Source organism: Eumetopias jubatus, unplaced genomic scaffold (genome assembly GCF_037043125.1).
Source record: "Eumetopias jubatus isolate StellerSeaLion01/CBP00866 unplaced genomic scaffold, mEumJub1_p1.0 scaffold_14, whole genome shotgun sequence".
NCBI classification, from domain to species: domain Eukaryota; kingdom Metazoa; phylum Chordata; class Mammalia; order Carnivora; family Otariidae; genus Eumetopias; species Eumetopias jubatus.
Genome location: NW_028274820.1, coordinates 79849374 through 79861775, shown reverse-complemented (window position 1 = coordinate 79861775; position 12402 = coordinate 79849374). Strand labels below are relative to the sequence as shown.

Below are 12402 nucleotides of genomic sequence, written 5' to 3'. Positions count from 1 at the left end.
AATTTTTCAATGATAATCTATAACGTACAATCTAAGGCATATGAATTTTCAACATGTCTTATAATCTATCCTCATATGGTCCAAATATGGTAAAAAACTTGCATATATCTGGCAAAGTTTAACATTTATTTGGCCCACAGCTGTTTGCTGTTTAATTGCTTAACATTAGGAAATTGGAAAGTGGTGTGATTATCTACTTAAGGCCAAATATTAATTAGGATCAAATAAATATAGTTCCTTAGATCTCTGTGGTATCTAATCTATATAACCATCTTGCAGTGATAACTCATAAATGATTAAACAAAGGCCTGATACATTAGAGGAATTTGCACCATATGCCAGAATTTAATTTTCTACTCAATTTACTTTTAAAAATGTTGATAGCATAAAAATACGTCACTAGGGCTTAGATTTTATTTTAAATCAAGCCTTCTTTCTTATGCTTAAATATGAAGAAGCAATCACCATAAATGGAAGGAGTAGAAGACTTATTATAATTTTCGGAAACATGTACATTTTGGGGGGTAAAAGACCATACTTTTTTTTTTTAAAGATTTTATTTATTTATTTGACAGAGAGAGACAAAGCCAGAGAAGGAACACAAGTAGGGGGAGTGGGAGAGGGAGAAACAGGCCTCCCGCGGAGCAGGGAGCCCGATGCGGGGCTCGATTCCAGGACCCTGGGATCATGACCTGAGTGGAAGGCAGACGCTTAACCACTGAGCCACCCAGGCGCCCCTAAAAGACCGTACTTAAAAGTCATAGAACCTTCTTCTCTAATCTACTCTGAAGCCACATAAACATATCCCAAACTGGGATGTGTTCTTTTTTCATTATCTCCACAGAAATTAGAGATGTAATTATTCTGCTAAAAGGAAACAATAGAGGCTGTTCTCTAAAGATGAACTGAATTGTTCTTTCAAAAGAGAGTGAACTCTTTCATGTCAATAGAGACTCACTTAGAAAATGGTGCACTGGGTTGGGGAATCCTTTGATCTACAGGTCAGCAACACTGTTGGACAATTGGGAGAAGAATTTGAGCTCTAGGGGTGGGCGACTGCTCTGAAGCATATTTGGAGGGCATATCAAGGCTACAGGTTACCTGCATAATTGTTCTGACTTAAAAAAAAAAAAACTATACTTTCTGGTAAATGATGTAGAAAATGTGATAGAGCAGGCAGGGATTCAGACAGTCAGCTATGAGAAATTGATTCTCACTGAACTGGGATAATGATCCAGATTGTGAAATGAATGCGAAGTGAATACACTGTGCCATAGCAGAGAAGAAAATCAAGTTGTGTGATCCTTTAAGTGCCCTCAATGGAATCCTGGCTAGGTGCGGCCCAGGGGAGACGCAAATGTACAATGATATGACCATAATATCGTCTATTTCCACGTGAATTATAATTTAGCTACCCTTTAAGGATACAGATGACTAATATAGTATTCCTGACATTACTGATAATGTAAAGAAGATAAAATAAAGAAGTTCACCTACTATGGTCATGTAGATATAGGACCCTTGGATACATAAACCATTAGACATTTAAGGAGTGAGGAAATATGAAGGAGGAAAAGACTTTCTGTAGTGCAAACCAACTTGTTAATCCCCATAGAATAAAAATTAATTCAAATAGATAAATCTTTATGTTATATTAAATAGACATTTAAGCTCTCTTTTCCCCAGCTCGATTATAAAACAAACACGTGTTTGGTGTAGACAAGCTAGAAGATATGGACGAGCGAAGATGAAATAAAAGACACCCACTTTTCAGGAGTGGCTGCTCTTCATACACTCCTTGAAAAGACACATGCATAAAACAAAAAGAGACTATATCAAACACAGTGGCTCTGGAACCAACATTTTTTATATCTACACAAAAGTTCAAAAATCTAACAGCGTTATTCTATGTTATCAGCCATATCCCTGAAACAACGGAATGAGATGTGCCCATAGGATTCTCAGGAAAGAGCACTGGGAATCAAGATCCAGCGTCAAGTTTCAAGTCTTCTGCTCACTTTGTGATTCTGGGCAAGTGACTTCATTTCTCTGTTTCTACACTTGTAAAATGCAAACACTGTCTTCTCAGCTCTGTTCATTCACGCCATAAACACTGACTGCCCATGTTCCTGTGTCAGGTACCCAAGAGGAGGGCACAGGGATAGTTTGTGAAAGTGAGGGATCCGCACTTGCCTGGGGGCAAGAAGAATCAGGAAGGCTGAAGGAGATTACAGAGGTTTGGTATTCAGGCAAAACAGTGAAGAACAATTAGAATCAAAGGCTGGTATAGCAAGAGGCAAAGGGTAAGGAAATTACGGGGGATGGATGTGTGGGCTGGAACCAGATCAGGAGAGTCACTATATGCTACACTAAAGAGTTCATTTTTCATTCTGTAGGTGATGGGGAGCAACAGAAAGGATTTAAAAAGGAGAGTAATATCATCACAACTGTACTTCAGAAAGGTAACAGTGTGATGAACATAAACCTGGTATAATAAGTTTCTGAATATTGCAGAAGATTTGTCTGACTTTCGTACCTTTATTGAGCCCTTTATATGTACCAGGCACAGTTCTAAGTGTTTTGTATATACTAACTCATGTAATCACTGCTGTGCCTTTTGGGGTGGGTACTATTATTATTTCCTTTTACAGACAGGGAAACTGACAGGAGGGAAAATCTAGAGTCCAGATTTGAAGCCAAGCATTTAGATAGTCCAGCCCGAGTGTGTCCTTCATAAGACACACTAGCAAAAGTATCCCCACTGAAACCTGCTTCCTTAGAATCTGGCCAGTTCCATAATCTTTAGCTCACTGAGAACTCCCTGTGGAGTCCTGTGATGATGTTGATTAGTCCTGCCTGCTTGAAACTCCCACTTGGATCCTGAAAAACCTCCCCTTCCTCATACCCATCTCTTTTGTTCTCTCTCACTAGTTCCTCTTCTTCGGTTTATTAACTAAAATGTTAAATGTAAAATCCTGCCTAATAGCCCTTCATACAAACAGGTCAATAACTACAAATTTAAGTCACTGTCAGTCAAAATATGGTGTAAATTTTATTACCCAGAATTTTGGATAGAACTAGATACCAGCTAAATCAGAACTGAGAATTTTGTCTCATCACATCCCTAGTTTTCAGTCTAAAGGCAGGAAGAATTTTACATATTTCTCACTCACCTACAGGTTAGCAAAGCTGCCCCCTTTATCTGGAATGATTTTTCACCCATGTTGGCTTAGCTCCCACTTATGCTTTATCTCAATTTAAAATACCTTTCTTTGGGAAGCTGTCCCCGAACCTCTTAAGCTATGTAGGAGTCCCTAGACCTTGTGTCACCGCAATCTACCACTAGGCATTTATCAACCTTTGTAACCCTTGTTGTTGGCATGCTTGTGATTGTTTTCATTCTTCACTGCATCCCCATAGCCTGGCACAGTGTCTGGCTCATGTTATAATCCCAGTGTTGGATAATTAAATGAAATGATCTCAAAACTTTAACTTTTCCTTTATTGAAGAATATATAGTCACATTCAAGTAGGAGGCAAGCCAGGGAAGTGATAAGAAACTGACTCCTTCACATTCTAACACAGATTAACTGAACTTAAAAATCTTCTCAAGGACATGGAGGGCACTATATCCATAAATGTAACTCATCTTCAAGAACAAACTTCTGGGGTTTTGAAAACTAAAAACTGTATGTTACCTATAAAAAATTGCTGGAAGCAGCTCTTACTTCCTAGGAGTGCTCAGGAAATATGAGAGGTCAGGAACCACACTTGTAAAAAAACTAGTTTAGAGATAATCTAGTTTGGCATATGCCAACTTTTTGGATTGGCTCTGATGCTGATTCTGGGTGGCTCTGCTTATTGCTTCTATTTCCAGGTGGCAGATGGCTTCAAAGTACAGCATTTCCTGTTTTCCAATTCGTTAAGATTTATAGCTACTTCTCATATACTAAAACTTTCTCTGAGCTCACACCACAGTATTTATTTTTTGTGTATCCCTATCTGTTGCAAGAAAGATTTGGGTTGGTTCCCTAAAATTATGTTATTATTAGTCACAATTCCTCCCAGGTAAAATTAATTCTGTGTCCCAGTGAGACTGAATAAAGTTGGATAAAAACTACCTTTTATCGGGCACCTACTTGTGAGGTCTGTTTTAGGCACAGAGGTACACTGAAGAAAATAAAGCTTTGCTCTAGTCAGAGTCTGGTTCTCTGTTTCCCCCACCCTTAGTTACTTAGACTTGGTTATAATATTAGAAAGATATCCACAAACTATTATTAAGATAAAAGCAGATCACAGAGCAGTACATATAGTAAAACGCCATACAATGTCAGAGAGGATCATTAGGAAGGACAAACAGATATTAAATATTAAAGACAGTTCTCCTTGTTGAGTATCAGGAAGAGACTTCTCCCCCTCCTTTTCTTAGAGCATTTACTTTAGAAAATTATCATTGTAAGAAGTACTTTAGCTTCTCCTTGAAATATATATAAATCCTTTTGAAAACTTAATAGGTCTTTTGTCAGCTTTATGATCCAGGAATGTCTTTCTCAAGGACCGGGGAGCCATCTCTGATGAAGTATAAATGCTGAGGAAGATAACACCCCAATCTCCTAGTTTCTGTGGAAAGTAGGAGTCTAATTTTGGTGGGCTCCTTGTTCCAAGTTGCAAAGCTACCTCCTATCATAAAGATATGAGGTTTGCTTTTCCTCCCGAGAAAGCCAATAAGCTAACACATGTGGCCACTCCAATTACCAGGTAAAATTAGGATGAACTATGTGTGACCAAAGTTGCTGTCAAGCCTCTATTTGAAGAATAGTCATTGTTTATCTTGAAAACATGTATATAATGGGTTGTATCTGGTTGGCTATATAAGGGCGTGAGATGCCTTTTTGTTTCTGCAATCTCTTAGTGGACTGTCTTAATGTGTATCACATTCTGGTCTAATGCTTATTCAATAATAAAACAGTTTCCTTTCTCTCCTATCTTCAAAGAGAACATTTGTGGGTTGGAGGATTCTGTTTTTAATTATACTTCCCCAACAGAAGACATTAATAGCAGTTATCTCTGAAGGATGAAATTCCAGCTACCTATCTAAAATATATATTTATCTAATGTATATTAGCGTCCATCTGGTCCACCTTCCCTCAGTTATCAGACACTGCTTTGAACCCTAACTCTAAATAGGTTTCGAGTTCCCTTCCCTTTCCATGGAATCCTAGGCTTAACACAGTTTGAGGAATGAATCTGAGCAGTTGTTCAATGTGTCCCAGAATATTCTGTGGTAGTTAAGAAGCTCCTTGCAGTCTACAAGAGTTCGCAGGCTGGCATGTCAGAAGCCACAGAGGACTTCTAAGGTTCTCCGCATTCCAGCCAGGAAAAATGCCAGCTCTGGCCCAGTCCAGGGGTCTCTAACTTGAACAAATCTCACTTTCTGGTTAAAATAGAAACTTGGTATTCATAGGTAGCAGGATGGAGAGATAGCTGTATAGATATATTCCAAGGAAAAAGGAAATGAAATCAATGATTCTTAAACATATGTGAATATATTTCAAGGTGATTTTTGTAATTCTGCGCTTCAGTCACAAAAATATAGGTCATTCAATAAAAAAATCCTTCTGCATTTAAGAAATGAATCACTTACATATTTTTCATCTTTGAAAATCCTTGGCTTAAAGAGTCAAAATTACCATACAGAAAAAAAATAAGAAACTAAGTAAGCCTTGAAGTTTGCCTTTACTGAGTCATAAAGTAAAAAGGTGATATAGGTCAACTTAAAATAATTGCAATGGTATTTTGCCTAAAAGTTGAAAACATTTAAATGAATTTTGTGTGACAACACAAACCATAGCTTAATCTTGGATTTTTTTTTCAGTAACCATGTAATACTCTCTTTTACCTTTCTTTTGCTGAAAGGTATATTTCATGGACTAGAGCACTTCAGAGTAGAGAACACAGAGTGAGGTAAAAGAAGTCCAGAAAAGAGAAGGAAGGCAAACAATACATCCAGACACACACCCAGAAGTCTGCACACAGACGGGAGAAACAGCCAGATTTTCTCATCCTGAGATGCTAGATGACCTCCAATCCATTCAAGACTCTACTAGACGCTGTCAGCAAGGGCAGTTATGAGTCTGCACCAGAGAATCTATGCAATTGCAACTTTACTTGCTGGGGAATACTCAACCATATCCCTGAAACAAAGGAAGGAGATGTGCCTGTCTCATAGTATAGTATACAGTTTTATTATTAGACAAATTTAGCAATGATTATTTAATTGTGATCCTTCTGCAGCCACGTCTATTTTTTTTCAATTCTATACTGAGAGTTGCATATAAATTTTGAATTTTAGATCATTTAACTGAACTCTATTCAATTTTTGCAGTGAAGATTGCTCTACTTACCACATTTAGCATATGGAAAGTTTGCCCAGAATATAAAATCTTCATTAAACTTTTAAAAATATACAGATGATAGGAAATACCTGTCTATAATATGCATTTAAGCCAGTCGACTCCTAAATCCTCTTGTGAGATTATCAGATACACCCCGTATTCTTTAATCTGTTTAGGCTCAAATTAAGACACTGTCAAATCATTATCACTTGGATTTGTAGTAAACTTGCTCAAAGAGATTTCCTCTGACAATGTGAAACATGTATTTGATCTACGAACGAGGACATTAAGCCCTCCATGTAGTCCAACGTCCTATGCTTTTTACTGGTAAGAAAACCGAACTACATTACATACAGATCTGTCTGTATGTTAGTGATGTCCAGAAAGCCTGCTGTGAAGTGCATTCCATGTTCTAGTTTGAGGTCTGTGACACCCCCTCACCTCTACGCAATTAGCAGAGACCCTACATTCAGCCTGCTGAAAACACAGTACTGTGGTTCTTGTCCAGCTACCTTGCCCTTCTTAGCAAAACTAATCTAAGTACATTGAAAACATTGGTTTTGACCAACTTGTACAAAAAATTAGCACAATCTAAACAGTATACAGTAAGATGTGAAAGTCTCCCGGCTCCAGTGGCCTTCCATAGTCCCATTCCTCAGGGGTTACCAGTGCCAACAGGTTAGTGTGTCTCTTTCCAGTCCTTTCTTCTATGTTTGTATAAATACATAATTTTTTACAGAAGTGATATAATGCTATGCATAGAGTTCTGGAACTCGCTTTTTCATTCCTAAGTTGGAAACGAGACATGAACAGTCATCTGTTTAATATAAGAAGTGATGAATCAAAGAGGAAAATATAATATGTTAAAAAGATATTTCAGATTCTAGAAGTAAAGAAAGACCTGGACAAGCCAGAAATCAGTCATTATTTGACACGGATTCAAATTCTCCTCTGAGTTTGGCCTACTTTCTTTTGGGTTAAGAGAAGTAAAACACCAAACCTAACTACATCCAAAAGTAAATGCCAAACATCTAACCACAATTATACACCACCTTATATTATGGCTCTTTTGTTTTCCATAAGTAGTATCTTCTAGTCTATATATTTCTTGGAACGGAAATACTATTTAGACAGAATATTCTGTTTAAGGAAACAGAATAAATTCAGTATTTAAAGTCTCTTTCACTTTGGTATATTCAGCCCAGCATCTAATAGTGACTCTTGTGTGTCCTTTCTTGCTTTTATCCAATGCAACTCTTCAGCTAAAGCTTTAAAGGTGTCTAGGTTTAAAACACTTGAGATATATCAATATAAAATTTTCAATTTCAAGTTGCTTTAAAGTATGAAGGAAAGGAAACAACAGAATATTCTTTCAAGTCCAGGAAATAAAGACTATATTTCAATAGTGACTACTTCTAGGATGAAGTGGTAAAAGTCCATCCATTTCTGATGATCTTGTTGCTTGAAGTTACAAAGGTCTGACAACACAAACAGAAGGCAAATGTGTTGTCTTTGAGTATGCCTGACAGAAAATATTCCCTTAGTTTCAGATGTACAACACAGTGATTCGACAGCTGCGTACATTACACTATGCTCCCCACAAGTGCAGCTACCATCCATCACCATATAATGCTATTACAAACCATTGACTGTATCCCCTACGCTGCACCTTCTTTCCCTGTGACTTCTGCATCCATACCTGGAGGCCTGTATCTCCCACTCCCCTTCCCCCATTTCACCAGTCCTCTGGAAACCACCAGTTTGTTCACAGAAGGAAAATTTTAACATCTCATATAATTGTGGGCTATGTGTTCATGATCTCAAAAATAAAGAAAAAAGAAAAAGAAAAACCAAATGACTCATTTTTTTCCCCACTGAACTGTCTTTTTTTAGGCATTGTCATAGAAAATTTAAGGTTAATAGGAAGAAGGAAATTCATTTTCTGAAATCCTTAAATTAAATGCAGTTACTATGGAAAGAACTAGATTTTAGTGCTGACATTCCCAGGTTTATAATTCACTCTTTTATAGCAGCATGACAAACAAACCTTGCTCACCTTCCTATAATAACTAAAAATGGGATTGTCAACTGTATTTACCAACCCTGTCATTTCCCAGCATAATTACAGCATACGTCCCAAACAGAAAAGTTGTTTTTAACCTATGTTAAAAAAACACAACTGAACGAATAATACCTTCTCCTCCCCCTCCAGCCTCTGTTTCTCCACCCCTCCGATAGCCAGCAAGGATCTGCATGGTTTCTTCACAGAATTGTATAGCCCTGCACAAACAACCTTAGCCGTAATGATTCCATTTCAATAACGCTGGCTATTTGCTGCATATTTTTAAATGGCTAATGATAAAGCCATGGGCTCTCTTACAGACAGAGGTTATGATTTTCTTAGTAACTGTTATTAATAGAATTCTATATGTACAAACAGTCAAGGGCAAGTCCTTCCTTCTGAGATTGCAGCTAATCTGGCAAATTTAAGTGATAACAGTACTGGAAGGAACAGAAACACAGAGGTCAACAAGATAAGCTGTTACGAACAAAATTCAGACTAAGATGTGGTCAAAACCAACTTACTTGGGCCATTCATAAAATTACTTAAATTTAAGAATCTTAAAACTAGGACGCTTGGGTGGCTCAGTCAGTTAAGCGTCTGCCTTCGGCTTAGGTCATGACCCTGGGGTCCTGGGATGGAGCCCCACATCGGGCTCCCTGCTCAGCGGGGAGTCTGCTTCTTGCTCTGCTTCTACCCCTCCCCTGTTGCTCGTGCTCTCTCGGGCTCTCTCTCAAATAAATAAAACCTTCAAAATAAATAAATAAATAAAATAAAATACAAAGAATTTTAAAACTAATTTATCCTGAAATTTTATACAGTTATATGGTTTTATATGTAAAAAATATACAAACATAATATAATAAAAAATGGCCTGGAAGGAATATATCTTTTTTCTTTAAGTGAATATCCCTGGAATGAATAGTGATTTTTATTCTTTTTTTTGCACTTGAATGTACTTTCTAAATTTTCCACAATGAATATTTACTACTATATATATATTTTTTTAAGTAGGCTCCTTGCCCAGCATGGGGCTTGAATTCACAACCCTGAGATCAAGACCTGAGCAGAAATCAAGAGTTGGATACTGAACCAACTGAGCCACCCAGGTGCCCCCATATTACTACTTTTTTTTTATTTTTTAAGGATTTTATTTATTTTTTGACAGAGAGAGACACAGCGAGAGAGGGAACACAAGCAGGGGGAGTGGGAGAGGGAGAAGCAGACTTCCCATGGAGCAAGGAGCCCGATGCGGGGCTCGATCCCAGGACCCTGGGATCATGACCTGAGCTGAAGGCAGACGCCTAATGAATAAGCCACCCAGGTGCCCCGATATTACTACTTTTAAAGCGAGAATAAAAAAAGAAAGAAAAGAAATGCATGCCTATCTACTATACCCATTGTGCTGCTACCCTTCATCTGTAAAATAAAGTCCAAGTTGGCTAGGCTTGTGTTAAAGCTCTTGGAATCCGGTCACATCTTACCAGCTCAATCTTATTTCTAATGAACACCCAACTCTGTTTCAGACGGTCACCAGGCCTGTTCATCTACGTGGGCCATGTAGATTTGCCTCGGGCTCTTCTCATCAGGTAAAGCTTCTCCTCTCCTCTAGCGTTTCTGATCTTAACTCCTGATTGTAGCCATTTTAGTCCAACTTCGGAGATTCATGATGCTCTAAACCAAGTCTGGCAATCATACAAAAATCATTTTGGACCCTAATTCCAATTAATTCAGCAAAATAATTTAGAAGGAAGCCCTGCTGAGAGCAAGAATCTCATCAATATCTGTTAAATGAATGAACACAATCACTACTGTGATCATAACAGGATTGGCAAGGAACATTTATTGAGAGCTTTGTATTTATAAGAAGGCACTGTGTCCAAACTTCATTGACCTCATGTAATGCTCTGAACAATCCTCCATTTCACAGATGAAAAAACTGAGCCTCAGGTAGGTTATGCATATTTCCCAAGGAAGTATAGCCAGTGTTGACGTGGGATTCAAATCCATCTGTGTCTGATACCAGTATGCTCTACACTATCAAATTTGCTAATGGAAGGTCTACTAGAAATCATTTTGCCTATAACATATTTTTTTAAATTAATCTAACTGAATATCCATGAAGCTAAGTAAAAATGATGTGATGAATTACAAAGTTTTCTTTTACATATAAAAATAGATACAAAAACAATAAAATTTTCTGTTGAATCTCAATACATAATGAAATGTTTACCTGTATAGGACCAGCCAATCTCTTCAACGAGTTTTCTTTGTTGTCTGTAGTATCCATAAGCCCAATCTATAACCAAGAAAAATCAATTGATCAATATGTAGAAAAATACATGTGTCCAAAGTAAAAATATATCAGATTCCCAAATCATTCATACCACAGATGGTTCTCAATTACTCCTTCCCATGTCACCTTCCCGATGACTCCTCTCAATGCCAAACACCATCATTATAGTCTCTGTCGTTCCTGTTCTTGTAATTAGTATAAATTTTAGGGGCACATTTAAAAAATGCTGAAGTTCAAGTAGGGACAAAGCAAATATTCTGGGTAAAGCAGGAGCAGCCTAGACGGGTTCATCCCAAAGAAAAATGGGTCAGAAAGAATAATTTGTCTTATCTCTAAATTTTTCTTACAACATTCCCTAAGTCAAATATCTGAGATTCTGTTGATTAGAGATACTTTTAGGCTTATAAACCAAGTTTGATCCATCAATGCATCTAGGAAACCCAGATGTTTTCAAATTTGTTTCCTTTGGCCAAAAAGTGAAGTTAGCCACCTTAAGGAAATGAGCATTTAAATGCGTAAATGTTGGGTGGGAGAAAGGCTATGTTAAACCATGTAGGTGACTTTGTCTCTTAGAAGAACCTAGATGCCCAAGTGAGGAAATACAATGGGGAGGTTAGACATCATAAAAGTAGATGCCTCATGACCCCAAGAGAGTGATTCTAGAACATGGGGCAAGTGAGATAGAAAGGAAAATGGATGGAAGCCAAAGTTTCACTCTGCATAATTCAAAATTTTGCCAGGAGCCACACCTGCACTCAAGAAATTAGGATGTAATAATTCATTCCTTCTTTCTGTGCCATTTCCTGTTAATCCCAGGCTGTACTAACATTAGCACTCCCTTTCCATTTCAGCTACCCGGGGGGCACAATAAATCTTTGTGAGCTAGGTTTAAAATCTGATCACTATTGACAAAACATTCTGTAGAAAAGGTTGCAGAATAGCTAGTTTACAAATAAATATGTGGGACATTACTTATTCATAAATGGAGTTTCTGTCAATATAGCTTTCATTTGAATACAAGGATTTTAAACTAGATCATACCATACCTATATTTAAATATAGGTATGATCTTTCTCACCATTTGGGAAAATAAACTATTTCTTCCTATTCTTGCTACACAGTTGTTTTCTCTTTATGACAATTCTCAATGTCAGGAATGCAAATATCTAAGGACGCTGCAGAAATTATTTTCCTTTCATCCGTGTTATATACTCTCTGATTAGTACAGCATGATAATAAATAACTGCTAAACTATTTTATGAAAGCTAAAAAGCAGATCTGCTATCAGAAATACATATTCTGAATCTGATCATTCAAAACCAAAACTTACTTTCAAGAAATAAGGATTTTTTTTTGTTGTAAAACTTTGATTGTTCATAAGTATAGGTAAATATTCTATTGTCCATATAGCACATTACAGCACGTTTTTATTTTTATAACAGTTTTATCGAAATATAATTTACATATCATACAACTTGTCCATTAGAGTATACAATTTAATGATTTTCAGTATGTTCACAGACTTATGCAATCATCACCACAATTTTATTTTATTTTATTTTATTTTTTTAAAGATTTTATTTATTTATTTGACAGAGAGATAGAGAGAGAGTACAAGCAGGGGGAGCGGCAGGCAGAGGGAGAGGGAGA

General features: G+C 37.1%; 1 protein-coding gene across 1 annotated transcript in view; it reads right to left on the bottom strand.

The window, feature by feature from the left end:
* Window positions 1–12402, bottom strand: part of PTPRZ1 (protein tyrosine phosphatase receptor type Z1) — a 164883-nt gene that overhangs the window by 101650 nt on the left and 50831 nt on the right. Inside the window, exon 2 of the mRNA XM_028104919.2 lies at window positions 10690–10755. Coding sequence (XP_027960720.2) covers window positions 10690–10755 — 66 coding nt within the window. The remainder of the gene's footprint in view (window positions 1–10689; window positions 10756–12402) is intronic.